The sequence below is a fragment of the Procambarus clarkii genome, chromosome 63 (genome assembly GCF_040958095.1).
Source record: "Procambarus clarkii isolate CNS0578487 chromosome 63, FALCON_Pclarkii_2.0, whole genome shotgun sequence".
Classification (NCBI taxonomy): Eukaryota; Metazoa; Arthropoda; class Malacostraca; order Decapoda; family Cambaridae; genus Procambarus; species Procambarus clarkii.
Genome location: NC_091212.1, coordinates 23802499 through 23819217, shown reverse-complemented (window position 1 = coordinate 23819217; position 16719 = coordinate 23802499). Strand labels below are relative to the sequence as shown.

The 16719-nt window shown below is 49.7% G+C and overlaps 2 protein-coding genes across 2 annotated transcripts in view; one reads left to right on the top strand and one right to left on the bottom strand.

The window, feature by feature from the left end:
• Positions 1-842: 842 nt before the first annotated feature.
• Positions 843-13633, bottom strand: LOC138354551 (uncharacterized). The gene is made up of 4 exons (XM_069308915.1): positions 13543-13633; positions 12766-12836; positions 6097-6199; positions 843-2842 (listed from the first exon to the last, which is right to left on the bottom strand). The coding sequence occupies exons 1-4, from the start codon at positions 13631-13633 to the stop codon at positions 843-845; spliced, it is 2265 nt and encodes a 754-aa protein (XP_069165016.1).
• A 2851-nt stretch (positions 13634-16484) lies between these two features.
• Positions 16485-16719, top strand: part of LOC123769609 (collagen, type I, alpha 1b-like) — an 8750-nt gene continuing 8515 nt past the window's right edge. The window contains exon 1 of the mRNA XM_069308914.1: positions 16485-16562. Within this exon, the coding sequence (XP_069165015.1) occupies positions 16485-16562 (78 nt within the window). The remainder of the gene's footprint in view (positions 16563-16719) is intronic.

Here is a 16719-nt window from a genome sequence, read left to right as displayed (position 1 = left end):
GCACTTTGATGCCCTAAAGCACCGTATATCTGCAGTATACTCCTGCACTTTGATGCCCTAAAGCACCGTATATCTGCAGTATACTCCTGCACTTTGATGCCCTAAAGCACCGTATATCTGCAGTATACTCCTGCACTTTGATGCCCTAAAGCACCGTATATCTGCAGTATACTCCTGCACTTTGATGCCCTAAAGCACCGTATATCTGCAGTATACTCCTGCACTTTGATGCCCTAAAGCACCGTATATCTGCAGTATACTCCTGCACTTTGATGCCCTAAAGCACCGTATATCTGCAGTATACTCCTGCACTTTGATGCCCTAAAGCACCGTATATCTGCAGTATACCTGGTGTGGGTAGTTCTACTCCACGAGCCCGGCCGAGCTTGGCTTGATAACTTCTCCAGTAGACTGTTGCTTGGGACAGGTCCACATAACCTCTGCCGCCCCCGGGGGAGGCTCAGTATGTTGACCAAACTGTAGCTTCAGGATATTGTGTTACTGGATGATGTTGAGGACTTGAGTGCACTTCACAAGTGCACAAGTATACTGACGTCAGGGCCTTGATAGTCCTCCCACACGGCCTCTAGTACAATGTCTGACAAAATGTGTGCTTGATTTACACTGCAGTTGACCTCAACGGTTTGAACAAGTTGTTACAAACTAAGTTTCTGATGCTGACAGAACTTAAGTTAATGACCATCCAAGTTCCGATAATTAACTTACATCACTCTTAATGTTTTGTTTGGATATTTGCCAGAAAAAAAGATCGCACGTCATTGAGTCCACATTCAATAATGTTTATTGGTAAAATGTAGTGAAATAAAGGAAGATTATTGTTACTAAAAACATGTTGAACTGGTTGAAATCAATTTTATTATTGAGGATGTTGGTGTGGCGGTAATGAGCCTGGCGTTGTGGCAACGGGTCTTAGCGTTGTGGCAACGGGTCTTAGCGTTGTGGCAACGGGTCTTAGCGTTGTGGCAACGGGTCTTAGCGTTGTGGCAACGGGTCTTAGCGTGGTGGCAACGGGTCTTAGCGTGGTGGCAACGGGTCTTAGCGTTGTGGCAACTGGTCTTAGCGTTGTGGCAACGGGTCTTAGCGTTGTGGCAACGGGTCTTAGCGTTGTGGCAACGGGTCTTAGCGTGGTGGCAACGGGTCTTGGCGAGGTGGCAACGGGTCTTAGCGTGGTGGCAACGGGTCTTAGCGTGGTGGCAACGGGTCTTAGCGTTGTGGCAACGGGTCTTAGCGTGGTGGCAACGGGTCTTAGCGTTGTGGCAACGGGTCTTAGCGTGGTGGCAACGGGTCTTGGCGAGGTGGCAACGGGTCTTAGCGCGGTGGCAACGGGTCTTAGCGTTGTGGCAACGGGTCTTAGCGTTGTGGCAACGGGTCTTAGCGTTGTGGCAACGGGCCTTAGCGCGGTGGCAACGGGTCTTAGCGCGGTGGCAACGGGTCTTAGCGTTGTGGCAACGGGTCTTAGCGTGGTGGCAACGGGTCTTGGCGAGGTGGCAACGGGTCTTAGCGCGGTGGCAACGGGTCTTAGCGTTGTGGCAACGGGTCTTAGCGTTGTGGCAACGGGTCTTAGCGCGGCGGCAACGGGTCTTAGCGCGGTGGCAACGGGTCTTAGCGCGGTGGCAACGGGTCTTAGCGTGGTGGCAACGGGTCTTAGCGCGGTGGCAACGGGTCTTAGCGCGGCGGCAACGGGTCTTAGCGCGGTGGCAACGGGTCTTAGCGCGGTGGCAACGGGTCTTAGCGCGGTGGCAACGGGTCTTAGCGCGGTGGCAACGGGTCTTAGCGCGGTGGCAACGGGTCTTAGCGCGGTGGCAACGGGTCTTAGCGCGGTGGCAACGGGTCTTAGCGCGGTGGCAACGGGTCTTAGCGCGGTGGCAACGGGTCTTAGCGCGGTGGCAACGGGTCTTAGCGCGGTGGCAACGGGTCTTAGCGCGGTGGCAACGGGTCTTAGCGCGGTGGCAACGGGTCTTAGCGCGGTGGCAACGGGTCTTAGCGCGGTGGCAACGGGTCTTAGCGCGGTGGCAACGGGTCTTAGCGCGGTGGCAACGGGTCTTAGCGCGGTGGCAACGGGTCTTAGCGCGGTGGCAACGGGTCTTAGCGCGGTGGCAACGGGTCTTAGCGCGGTGGCAACGGGTCTTAGCGCGGTGGCAACGGGTCTTAGCGCGGTGGCAACGGGTCTTAGCGCGGTGGCAACGGGTCTTAGCGCGGTGGCAACGGGTCTTAGCGCGGTGGCAACGGGTCTTAGCGCGGTGGCAACGGGTCTTAGCGCGGTGGCAACGGGTCTTAGCGCGGTGGCAACGGGTCTTAGCGCGGTGGCAACGGGTCTTAGCGCGGTGGCAACGGGTCTTAGCGCGGTGGCAACGGGTCTTAGCGCGGTGGCAACGGGTCTTAGCGCGGTGGCAACGGGTCTTAGCGCGGTGGCAACGGGTCTTAGCGCGGTGGCAACGGGTCTTAGCGCGGTGGCAACGGGTCTTAGCGCGGTGGCAACGGGTCTTAGCGCGGTGGCAACGGGTCTTAGCGCGGTGGCAACGGGTCTTAGCGCGGTGGCAACGGGTCTTAGCGCGGTGGCAACGGGTCTTGGCGCGGTGGCAACGGGTCTTGGCGCGGTGGCAACGGGTCTTGGCGCGGTGGCAACGGGTCTTGGCGAGGTGACAACGGGTCTTGGCGAGGTGACAACGGGTCTTGGCGAGGTGACAACGGGTCTTGGCGAGGTGACAACGGGTCTTGGCGTAGTGGCAACGGGTCTTAGCGCGGTGGCAACACGTCCGAAGACCATCCTGACGAGGCCGATCGACGACATCTCTTATGAGAGGCAGCGGCGGGGCTCCCCCTGCAGCTTAAGGTTAGAGAAAGGTTAAGTATCATCCAGGGAGCCCCAGTGTAAAGTTCAGGTGTGTGTGTGTGTTGGTGCGTCCTTCTGTCACGTGCGTGCATCCACACCCCCTCTGTGTTAGCCATACCCCCTCCCCTTCTGTGTTAGCCATACCCCCTCCCCCTCTGTGTTAGCCATACCCCCTCTATGTTAGCCATACCCCCTCTATGTTAGCCATACCCCCTCTGTGTTAGCCATACCCCCCTCTGTGTTAGCCATACCCCCTCTGTGTTAGCCATAACCCCCTCTGTGTTAGCCATATCCGCTCTGTGTTAGCCATACCCCCCTCTGTGTTAGCCATACCTCCTCTCTATGTTAGCCATAACCCCCTCTGTGTTAGCCATACCCCTCTCTGTGTTAGCCATACCCCCTCTGTGTTAGCCATACCCCCCTCTGTGTTAGCCATACCCCCCTCTGTGTTAGCCATACCCCCTCTGTGTTAGCCATAACCCCCTCTGTGTTAGCCATAACCCCCTCTGTGTTAGCCATACCCCCCTCTGTGTTAGCCATACCCCCCTCTGTGTTAGCCATACCCCCCTCTGTTAGCCATACCCCCCTCTGTTAGCCATACCCCCCTCTATGTTAGCCATACCCCCCTCTGTGTTAGCCATACCCCCCTCTGTGTTAGCCATACCCCCCTCTGTGTTAGCCATACCCCCCTCTGTGTTAGCCATACCCCCCTCTGTGTTAGCCATACCCCCCTCTGTGTTAGCCATACCCCCCTCTGTGTTAGCCATACCCCCCTCTGTGTTAGCCATACCCCCCTCTGTGTTAGCCATACCCCCCTCTGTGTTAGCCATACCCCCCTCTGTGTTAGCCATACCCCCTCTGTGTTAGCCGTAACCCCTCTGTGTTAGCCGTAACCCCTCTGTGTTAGCCATAACCCCCTCTGTGTTAGCCATAACCCCCTCTGTGTTAGCCATAACCCTTCTGTGTTAGCCATAACCCTTCTGTGTTAGCCATACCCCCCTCTGTGTTAGCCGTAACCCCCCTCTGTGTTAGCCGTAACCCCCCTCTGTGTTAGCCGTAACCCCCCTCTGTGTTAGCCATACCCCCCTCTGTGTTAGCCATACCCCCCTCTGTGTTAGCCATACCCCCCTCTGTGTTAGCCATACCCCCTCTGTGTTAGCCATACCCCCCTCTGTGTTAGCCATACCCCCCTCTGTGTTAGCCATACCCCCTCTGTGTTAGCCATACCCCCCCTGTGTTAGCCATACCCCCCTCTGTGTTAGCCATAACCCCCCTCTGTGTTAGCCATAACCCCCCTCTGTGTTAGCCATACCCCCCTCTGTGTTAGCCATACCCCCTCTGTGTTAGCCATACCCCCTCTGTGTTAGCCATACCCCCTCTGTGTTAGCCATAACCCCCCTCTGTGTTAGCCATACCCCCCTCTGTGTTAGCCATAACCCCCTGTGTTAGCCATAACCCCCCTCTGTGTTAGCCATACCCCCCTCTGTGTTAGCCATACCCCCCTCTGTGTTAGCCACACCCCCTCCCCTCTGTGATTGCCACACCGCCCCTCTATTAGCCATACCTCCCCTCTATGATAGCCATACCTTCTCCCCCCCTGTGTTAGCCATACCCCCTTTGTGATAGCCATACCCCCCTGTGTGTTAGCCATACCCCCGTTGTGACAGCCATGCCCCTCCTCTGTTAGCCATACTCCCTCCGTGTTAGCCATATCCCCTTTGTGATAGCTATAACCCCTTTATGATACCCATACCCCCTCCTCTGTGTTAGCCATACCCCCTCTGTGTTAGCCATACCCCCTCTGTGTTAGCCATACCCCCTCTGTGTTAGCCATACCCTCCTCTGTGTTAGCCATACCCCCCTCTGTGTTAGCCATACCCTCCTCTGTGTTAGCCATACCCTCCTGTGTTAGCCATACCCTCCTCTGTGTTAGCCATACCCCCCTCTGTGTTAGCCATACCCTCCTCTGTGTTAGCCATACCCCCTCTGTGTTAGCCATACCCTCCTCTGTGTTAGCCATACCCCCTCTGTGTTAGCCATACCCCCCTCTGTGTTAGCCATACCCTCCTCTGTGTTAGCCATACCCCCTCTGTGTTAGCCATACCCCCTCTGTGTTAGCCATACCCCCTCTGTGTTAGCCATACCCCCTCTGTGTTAGCCATACCCCCTCTGTGTTAGCCATACCCCCTCTGTGTTAGCCATACCCCCTCTGTGTTAGCCATACCCCCTCTGTGTTAGCCATACCCCCTCTGTGTTAGCCATACCCTCCTCTGTGTTAGCCATACCCCCTCTGTGTTAGCCATCCACACAACCCACCTAACCTGTCGAGTCAGATGCAATGAAATCGTCGATGTTACGGTGCTTTAATTTTTTATTTATACGTCGCTTGTTAACAGTTTGGTTTATTTGGCTACAAGTGCGTCGTGTTGTGTGAGGACAGGTCTTGCCCGGTAACCCCCCCCCCCAGCTCGGGCCTCGAGCTGGGGGGGGGGGTGAGGGGTGAAGGAGGGAGGGAGGGGTGAAGGAGGGAGGGAGGGGTGAAGGAGGGAAGGAGGGGTGAAGGAGGGAGGGAGGGGTGAAGGAGGGAGGGAGGGAGAGGGAAGGAGGGGTGAAGGAGGGAGGGAGGGAGAGGGAAGGAGGGGTGAAGGAGGGAGGGAGGGGTGAAGGAGGGAGGGAGGAGGGGTGAAGGAGGGAAGGAGGGAGAATGAAGGAAGGAAGAAGGGAGTGGGGATGGAGGGACAAAGTGTTGGAATTTGAAGATCAAAGCTGCTTAGAAATGATAGGAGAATAACCGAGAAACAAGAAAAAAGAACGAATGAGAGAAGAACAATGAGAATCTGCTATAACTAACGCCAAATAAAACAACAAAGGAAAAAAATCAGAGGAAACATGATCTCCCCATACAAAATACCAGAAAAGAAAGTATACAATAAATAACTGTACCTCTTATGAGTAAAGAGAATACAATTGGACTCTTCCAAACACAAGTTTCAAGTTTACACAGAGGTATACAGCTTGAAAATAGTTTCCCCCACCGAATAACATCTAGATCCCCATTACTGGGTATGCTGCACCTACCAGGAACCTGAGCTTAAGAGGGGCGCAAAAGAAAATGGAGAGTCGTGGAAGTTTGCCACCAGACTAGTCCAGAGTGACCGAGATACGAGAAAAACGGGAGAAAACTCGATCTTACGTCGTAATGAAATGATCGAAACGGGATTTAATCACGGCATACAAGATACCGTTGGATGTAGAGGGGCGTTGGAGAAGAATAGACTTGTTGATATGGAAGGACCCAACACCAGGAGATATAAGGTGAATGTTGCGGTAGGACCAGAGGGATGCCTGGAAGAGTGTGGAATACAGTGTTATATCTGAATATCTCACAAAACCGTTATCATAAGCATTGCAAATGAACATACACAGGTTATCTACTCTAAACAAAATATCCCGACCATAAATATATGCTCTTAAGAGCATATATAACACACACACACACGTACGCATGCGCGGACACACATGCACCCACATGATCACGGAAACGGAATGCATTAGGCAGTGATGTGGTGGAGGCTGACTCCATACACAGTTTCAAAATGAACATTTGATAGAGACATGTAGGCTCAAGAATCTGTACACCAGTTGATTGACAGTTGAGAGACGGGACCAAAGAGCCAAAGCTCAACCCCCGCAAGCACAACTAGGTGAGTAAACACACACACACACACACACACACACACACACACACACACACACACACACACACACACACACATGGAGTGGAACAGTGGAACATCTGGAGCGAAGGAACTTTGTAACACAGCATCAACATGGATTCAGGGATGGCAGGTCCTGCCTCACAGGGTTACTTGAATTCTACGACCAGGCAACAAAAATAAGGCAAGAAAGAGAAGGGTGGGCAGACTGCATATTTTTGGATTGTCAGAAAGCCTTTGACACAGTGCCACACAAGAGGCTAGTGAAAAAACTGGAGATGCAGGCTGGAGTGAAAGGGAAGGTACTCCGTTGGATACAGGAGTACCTAAGTAACAGGAGACAACGAGTCAGTGTGAGGGGTGAGGTCTCAGATTGGCGAGACGTTACGAGTGGAGTATCGCAGGGGTCAGTCCTTGGACCTATACTGTTTCTGATATATGTAAATGATCTTCCAGAGGGTATAGAATCGTTCCTCTCAATGTTTGCCGATGATGCAAAAATTATGAGGAGGATTGAAACTGAGGACGATAGTAGGAGGCTACAAGATGACCTAGACAGACTGAGTGAATGGTCCAACAAATGGCTGTTGAAGTTCAACTCGAGTAAATGCAAAGTAATGAAACTAGGTGGTGGAAATAGGAGGCCAAACACAGGATACAGAATAGGAGATGAAGTATTTAATGAAACGAACAGAGAGAAAGATCTAGGAGTTGATATCACGCCAAACCTGTCTCCTGAAGCCCACATAAAAAGAATAACGTCTGCGGCATATGCGAGGCTGGCTAACATCAGAACAGCGTTCAGGAACCTGTGTAAGGAATCATTCAGAATCTTGTACACCACATATGTAAGACCAATCCTGGAGTATGCGGCCCCAGCATGGAGCCCGTACCTTGTCAAGCACAAGACGAAGCTGGAAAAAGTCCAAAGGTATGCCACTAGACTAGTCCCAGAACTAAGAGGCATGAGTTACGAGGAAAGGCTGCGGGAAATGCACCTTACGACACTGGAAGGCAGAAGAGTAAGGGGAGACATGATCACAACCTACAAAATCCTCTGAGGAATCGACCGGGTAAACAAGGATAAACTATTCAACACTGGTGGGACGCGAACAAGGGGACACAGGTGGAAACTGAGTACTCACATGAGCCACAGAGACGTTAGAAGGAACTTTTTCAGTGTCAGAGTAGTTAACGGATGGAATGCATTAGGCAGTGATGTGGTGGAGGCTGACTCCATACACAGTTTTAAATGTAGATATGATAGAGCCCAGTAGGCTCAGGAATCTGTACACCCAGTTAATTGACAGTTGAGAGGCGGGACCAAAGAGCCAAAGCTCAACCCCCGCAAGCACAAATAGGTGAGTACAAATAGGTGAGTACACACACACACACACATAACACACACACACACACACACACACACACACACACACACACACACACACACACACACACACCATAACGTTCGTAGACCTTTCAACTGGAAAATTATACCAAGCAAGAAAGCAAACACAGGACAACTGATACCTCCCACGCACTCGTAATCCCCACTGCCGTCTACCCTCCAGTTCTCTCCCCCACTCTTCCCCTTTCTCCTCTCTTCCCCGTCTCTTCTCTCCACCCCCGCCCTCACACGCACACACGGGTGGTAAACATGTACTTGTGACCCTCGTTCAGGCGCAGTCTTTGATGTCAACACACCAGGTACACGGTGGTGTGAGGTAGGTGTGATCATTCAGTACACACACACACACACACACACACACACACACACACACACACACACACACACATATACACACACACATACACACACACACACACACACACATATGCACATATGCACACACACACACACACACATTGTTTGTTGATTGACGGTTGAGAGGCGGGACCAAAGAGCCAGAGCTCAACCCCCGCAAACACAACTAGGTGAGTACAACTAGGTGAGTACACACACACACACACACACACACACACACACACACACACACACACACACACACACACACACACACACATACACACACACACACACACATACACACGGATGAGAAGAGAGGCAGAAAGACAATACGAAAATGACATCGCAAGCAAGGCAAAGACTCAGCCTAAATTGTTGCATAGCCACATTAGGAGAAAAACAACAGTAAAGGAACAGGTTATGAGATTAAGGATAGGGGCGGAAGGATTCACTACAAATGACAAGGAAGTGTGTGAGGAATTGAATAAGAAATTCCAGGAGGTCTTCACCTTAGAACAAGGAGAAATTCCAGAGGTAAGTGAGGGAATAGCTAACCAGGAACCACTGGAAGAGTTTGAGATTACCAGTGGGGAAGTAAGGAAGTGTTTACTAGAGTTGGACGTGACGAAGGCTATAGGCCCAGATGGAATCTCCCCTTGGGTTCTAAAGGAAGGAGCAAGAGAACTGAGCCTACCACTCTCCATAGTGTATAACAAATCACTGGCAACAGGGGAACTGCCAGATATTTGGAAAGCAGCTAACGTAGTCCCGATATACAAGAAAGGGGATAGACAGGAGGCACTGAACTACAGGCCAGTGTCCCTAACCTGCATACCATGCAAGCTGATGGAGAAGATTGTGCGAAAAAAACTAGTGGAGCATCTGGAGCGAAGGAACTTTGTAACACAGCATCAACATGGGTTCAGGGATGGCAGGTCCTGCCTCACAGGGTTACTTGAATTCTACGACCAGGCAACAAAAATAAGGCAAGAAAGAGAAGGGTGGGCAGACTGCATATTTTTGGATTGTCAGAAAGCCTTTGATACAGTGCCACACAAGAGGCTAGTGCGAAAGTTGGAGATGCAGGCTGGAGTGAGAGGGAAGGTACTCCGGTGGATAGAGGAATACCTAAGCAACAGGAGACAACGAGTCTGTGTGAGGGGTGAGGTCTCAGATTGGCGAGACGTCACAAGTGGAGTCCCGCAGGGGTCAGTCCTTGGACCTATACTGTTTCTGGTATATGTAAATGATCTCCCAGAGGGTATAGATTCGTTCCTCTCAATGTTTGCCGACGATGCAAAAATTATGAGGAGGATTGAAACAGAGGATGATAGTAGGAGGCTACAAGATGACCTGGATAGACTGAGTGAATGGTCCAACAAATGGCTGTTGAAGTTCAACCCGAGTAAATGCAAAGTAATGAAACTAGGCAGTGGAAACAGGAGGCCAGGCACAGGATACAGAATAGGAGATGAAGTACTTAATGAAACAGACAGAGAGAAAGATCTAGGAGTTGATATCACACCAAACCTGTCTCCTGAAGCCCACATAAAGAGAATAACGTCTGCGGCATATGCGAGGCTGGCTAACATCAGAACGGCGTTCAGGAACCTGTGTAAGGAATCATTCAGAATCTTGTACACCACATATGTAAGACCAATCCTGGAGTATGCGGCCCCAGCATGGACCCCGTACCTTGTCAAGCACAAGACGAAGCTGGAAAAAGTCCAAAGGTATGCTACTAGACTAGTCCCAGAACTAAGAGGCATGAGTTATGAGGAAAGGCTGCGGGAAATGCACCTCACGACACTGGAAGACAGAAGAGTAAGGGGGGACATGATCACAACCTACAAAATCCTCAGGGGAATCGACCGGGTAAACAAGGATGAACTTTTCAACACTGGTGGGACGCGAACAAGGGGACACAGGTGGAAGCTGAGTACCCAAATGAGCCACAGAGACGTTAGAAAGAACTTTTTCAGTGTCAGAGTAGTTAGCAAATGGAATGCATTAGGAAGTGATGTGGTGGAGGCTGACTCCATTCACAGTTTCAAATGTAGATATGATAGAGCCCAATAGGCTCAGGAATCTGTACACCAGTTGATTGACGGTTGAGAGGCGGGACCAAAGAGCCAGAGCTCAACCCCCGCAAGCACAATTAGGTGAGTACAATTAGGTGAGTACACACACACACACACACACACACACACACATACACACACACACACACATACACACACACACACACACACACACACACACATACACACACACACACACACACATACACACACACACACACACACATACACACACACACACACACATACACACACACGCACTCTAATTTACGTAAATGATATGTTTACAGGAGTGGAATCATACATGTCGATGTTTGCAGATGACGCAAAATTAATGAGAAGAGTTGTGACAGACGAGGATTGTAGGATCCTCCAAGAGGACTTAAACAGGCTGCAGAGATGGTCAGAGAAATGGCTACTGGAGTTTAACACCAGTAAATGTAAAGTTATGGAAATGGGATCAGGTGACAGGAGACCAAAGGGACAGTACACAATGAAGGGGAACAGCCTACCTGTAACGATTCGAGAAAGAGACCTGGGAGTGGATGTGACACCTAATCTAACTCCTGAGGCACATATAAATAGGATAACGACAGCAGCGTACTCTACACTGGCGAAAATTAGAACTTCATTCAGAAACCTAAATGAGGAAGCTTTTAGGGCGCTTTACACTGCCTACGTGAGACCCGTCTTAGAGTATGCCGCGCCATCATGGAGCCCCCACCTGAAGAAACACATAAAGAAACTGGAGAAGGTTCAGAGGTTTGCGACGAGGCTTGTCCCAGAGCTACGAGGGATGGGATATGAAGAGCGGCTGAAGGAACTGAACCTTACGACACTAGAGAAAAGAAGGGAGAGAGGAGATATGATAGGGACATATAAAATACTCAGGGGAATTGACAAAGTGGAAATAGATGAAATGTTCACACGTAATAATAACAGAACGAGGGGACATGGGTGGAAACTGGAAACTCAGATGAGTCACAGAGATGTTAGGAAGTTTTCTTTTAGCGTGAGAGTAGTAGAAAAATGGAATGCACTTGGGGAACAGGTTGTGGAAGCAAATACTATTCATACTTTTAAAACTAGGTATGATAGGGAAATGGGACAGGAGTCATTGCTGTAAACAACCGATAGCTTGAAAGGCGGGATCCAAGAGTCAATGCTCGATCCTGCAAGCACATATAGGTGAGTACATATAGGTGAGTACACACACACACACACACATACACACACACATACACACACACATACACACACACACACACACACACACACACACACACACACACACATACACATACACACACACACACACACACACATACACACACACACACACACACACACACACACACACACACACACACACACATACACACACACACACACACACACATATACACACACACACACACACACACACACACACACACACACACACACTTGGAGTTTCACCATGGGTTCTGAGAGAATGTGCACCTGAGCTCAGCATTCCTCTTCAACTGATTTTTCAGGCATCCCTGTATACAGGAGTTGTAGCTGATGTGTGGAAAAAGGCTAACATAGTTCCAATCTACAAAAGTGGAAGCAGGGAAGACCCCCTTAATTATAGACCGGTATCATTGACAAGTGTAATAGTCAAAATATTGGAAAAAATAATTAAAACTGAATGGGTAGAACACCTGGAGAGAAATGATATAATATCAGACAGACAGTATGGTTTTCGATCTGGAAGATCCTGTGTATCGAATTTACTCAGTTTCTATGATCGAGCAACAGAGATATTACAGGAAAGAGATTGTTGAGTTGACTGCATCTATCTGGACCTAAAAAAGGCTTTCGACAGAGTTCCACATAAGAGGTTGTTCTGGAAACTGGAAAATATTGGAGGAGTGACAGGTACGCTTCTAACATGGATGAAAAATTTTCTGACTGATAGAAAAATGAGGGCTGTGATCAGAGGCAATGTATCGGGGGGGGGGGGGGGGGTGATGGGGGGTGATGAACGATTAATAATATTCTTAACTATCAAACTAATTATAAAAGTAATCAATCTCAAACAGACACAATCATATTAATATAATGTTTCACACATGCTAATAATATAACTAAAAGTATAAACATTCTTAATTGGCTTAAATAATAGATTTACTTCTAAAAGGAGGCGACATCTGGTAATCCAACAGCCGATCTATCCTCGCCCCAACTTCCACAAGCACACAGGTAATAGACACGAACATATCCTGTTCACATAACAGGCCAGCCATGACGCCCTCATACATCATACATTAACATACAAACTATCATACATTGTTATATCTTTCAATACATTATATTGCAAATGTATATGCCAATTTCTCTTACACTCATCTCAGATGGTAGCATTTGTATATCAAGTATTATTACTGTGAGAGCCAGGTAACCGTAATCATTACCTGCATCGTAACAGATACAAAAGCTATAAGGTTACAAAATCTATAAAGATACAAAAGCTATAAGGATACAAAAGCTATTAAGATACAAAAACTATAAGGATACAAAAGCTATAAGGTTACAAAGTCTATAAAGATACAAAAGCTATAAATACGTCACTGGTTGGATGCTAAATTGGATTAGTGTAACAGTGATAGGAAACATAGGGTTGGGGTGGTGAGAGAGCTCTGAACGTGGCCGCAGATCCCAACTGCAGGACCACAAGTTGGTTAAAAAAAAAACTATGCTATTCCTGGTATACTTAAAACACCTGAATGATAAAATTGACATGTAAATTGTTGCAGATTGTGAGAGTATGTTATCTCAAGATATCCCACACCTCACTTGAATGCAGTGCACAGTACACCAATCTCGTGTACAAAGCCCTATCTCTGTTAACCCTGGATGGAAACTGTCATGTGGGGTGTCCCCAGTATGCCCACACAACCAAGAATACTTTTAACAAACGGAGGCCGTTGTATGTCCAGGCAGGAAGAGTTAAGGGGAGTTAAGCAATTGCGCCATAGCAAATGAGAGTCAGGAAGCACACGGTGGAACGAACCAGGCGTGGTAGTGAGGGGACGCCAGCGAGGTGACAGATAACCTCTGACCTCTGGGGTCAATCTCAATAACAACAGTGACGTAGTCGTGATGTGTTCATGACGTCACCTCTGCTACCGATCATGTAAAGATCAATAATCATTGGTTCCGGCACCTTTGCTGCAACGCCATTGGTCACTTGTAGACCTGTTTGTGCCATGAGGAGCCCTGCAATCCCTTGCAAGGGTATTCTCGTGAGGAAGTCTGTACATGGTTGACGTGTCCTTCTGTCTATCGGCCAATAGACAGAACACCGTCCATTCCTCACCGTCAAGTTAAACTCACAATCTTCTCGATATACCAACGCTCGCCCGGAATCGCGATCGTGACTATATTGTTAAGAAATCTTCTAGAGTGAAAAGTCTGTGAATCACCAGAGGAAAACCGACTGGTATCAGGTAACCCCTGGTGACAAACTGAGCTGGTCTGTGAGTGACCTAGAGTGAACTAAGGAAGTGCCGCCGTCTAAGTAAGCTGTGTGTGACTTTACCACAGTGTACCTGCCTGGTACCACATAATCAGCCGCCGCCACTCAGACCAGACCCTGTAGCCAGCCGCCGCCACTCAGACCAGACCCTGTAGCCAGCCGCCGCCACTCAGACCAGACCCTGTAGCCAGCCGCCGCCACTCAGACCAGACCCTGTAGCCAGCCGCCGCCACTCAGACCAGACCCTGTAGCCAGCCGCCGCCACTCAGACCAGACCCTGTAGCCAGCCGCCGCCACTCAGACCAGACCCTGTAGCCAGCCGCCGCCACTCAGACCAGACCCTGTAGCCAGCCGCCGCCACTCAGACCAGACCCTGTAGCCAGCCGCCGCCACTCAGACCAGACCCTGTAGCCAGCCGCCGCCACTCAGACCAGACCCTGTAGCCAGCCGCCGCCACTCAGACCAGACCCTGTAGCCAGCCGCCGCCACTCAGACCAGACCCTGTAGCAGCCGCCGCCACTCAGACCAGACCCTGTAGCCAGCCGCCGCCACTCAGACCAGACCCTGTAGCCAGCCGCCGCCACTCAGACCAGACCCTGTAGCAGCCGCCGCCACTCAGACCAGACCCTGTAGCAGCCGCCGCCACTCAGACCAGACCCTGTAGCCAGCCGCCGCCACTCAGACCAGACCCTGTAGCCAGCCGCCGCCACTCAGACCAGACCCTGTAGCCAACCGCCGCCACTCAGACCAGACCCTGTAGCCAACCGCCGCCACTCGCTCCGCCCTCTCGGTACTACGTGACGTCACCGCCAGTGGCAGCAAGGGTGTGTGTGTTAGGCATACAGCACGTCCTCCTGTAAGAACCCTCCGTGTCAGGTACGGTTTGTTGGGAAAGCCTGCTGTCAGTGTGCCACGCAGCGTGCCGTCAGTGTGCCACGTAGCGTGCCGTTAGTGTGCCACGTAGCGTGTCGTCAGTGTGCCACGTAGCGTGTCGTCAGTGTGCCACGTAGCGTGTCGTCAGTGTGCCACGTAGCGTGTCGTCAGTGTGCCACGTAGCGTGTCGTCAGTGTGCCACGTCGTAACGAGCAAAACCAGCTGTCAGGCCACCTACGAGTTCTTGCATAAATATGTGCACGAGTGAATGGGAGAGGTAGCCATACCTGTAAGTACAAGATCTTGCGTTTTGTTATTGTGTCTGTGTTGATCTGAGGGACCAATCACAGTTCTCACCTTCTCATACCTGACCCAGGGATTGGTGGAGACACGTGACGGTGTATGTGTGTGTATCTATGTGGAATCACGACATTACACTCGTCTGTGAATGTGAGTTTCACATACACTACAATTTTAATTATTGTGCATGATTATTGTCTGTCCCATTGACTGCCATTGTGATGTATTGTGAATCATCATCATTACACGAGTATCCAGTTGGAACTCCTGTGACCCTCTACACACCGGCAGTTAGGTTTGCCGCGTTAATGATTGGCTGTCAGTTGTGTTAAGTTAGGTGTTTGTGTTTGTCCACGAGTGAATCAGAATCGATTAGTCAGACGTCAAGAGTCTCGCTAATGCAACCATAGTCTTTCTGACGCCAATCTAAAGTAAATTAAGTATCCATTGTATAAGTGGTTAAGTTTGTAAATAAACTGCTGTTAAGCTTTATGCGGTGTTTCCGTTGAACCACTTCTGAATACTGCCAACTATTACTTAACCCTTCAGCTCCAGGTGTCTTCAACATTAAGTTCCCTATTATCCAGTAGACTATAAATGTGATGAGGACCCTAGGAGTCCCTTAAAGTGTTTCAAGCATTGAGGAGATTCCAACGACCAACGTGGACCAGGACCAGGTGAGGCTAGTCTGAGAAGAGACCCTCAAGGACTCTAACTCGACCTTGCTCCCAGGCCCTGTACGGTTGCTCTCGTATTTTCTCTGCTAGATTCCGACAGCTTCGTGAAGCGTCTGCCACATGTACATTGGTGACGTAAGCATTGCAGTCGGGAAAGCAAAGTAGAAAACCCCCACACAGATGATGCAGAATTAACAGTCACAACACACACTGTAATTACATGCAGGACAACTTAAACAAACTTCAGGCATGGTCGGAGAAATGGACACTAAACCACAACCCAGAGAAATGCCATGTAATGAGTATTGGGAAATGAGCAAGACAGCCCATTGAAATTATTGGGAAACGACTCCATGAAACAGGTAAAGAGGAGGACCAGGAAGTGTGTATACATTGCTTAACATAACACGAGACGCTTGTATACACAGCACCACATCTGAAACTGATAACCATTAGAATTACATTTAAGAAACCAGCTTGGAACCCAAACCTAAGGAATCATAACACCAAACTAATAATGAATCCAGAGACATGCAGCGAGATTAGTACCAGAGTTGCGAGGACTGAACAATGAAGAAAGACTAAGGAAATTGAACCTAGTGACACTCGACAAGAGTTGGAATCTAGGAGACGTGATAACGACATGTATGATTCGCAGGAGAATTGATTAGGTTGGTAAAAGTAGACACGTTTAGTATCTGCCAAGGAAACATGGTTGGAAACTTCAGGTTCAGATGAGTGGCAAGGATTGTAGAGAGAAGCTTGTTAGAGTAGATGGCTGGACTAAGGGCGAGAGGGCAGAAGGTATTTCAGTACGTAGCTTCAAAAGTGGAAGATATTTGACACAGAAAAGTCACATCAGGAGCATAACTGGAGACGATTTCTGTAGGTCCTGTACTCCCCGAGCCGGACCTGAGGACAGGCGCCTTGATACAACATACGAATGATATTAAGGTTGGGGTCAAGAGG

What these genes read in the sequence shown, in the direction of transcription:
- LOC138354551 (XM_069308915.1), bottom strand. Translation starts at nt 13,633, where the DNA reads ATGGCACAAACAGGTCTACAAGTGACCAATGGCGTTGCAGCAAAGGTG. An exon ending in TTACATGATCGGTAGCAGAG is followed by an intron (nt 12,837 to 13,542) that starts GTGACGTCATGA and finishes GTTACGATGCAG; the next exon opens with GTAATGATTACGGTTACCTG. An exon ending in ACGCCCCTCTACATCCAACG is followed by an intron (nt 2,843 to 6,096) that starts GTATCTTGTATG and finishes CTTAAGCTGCAG; the next exon opens with GGGGAGCCCCGCCGCTGCCT.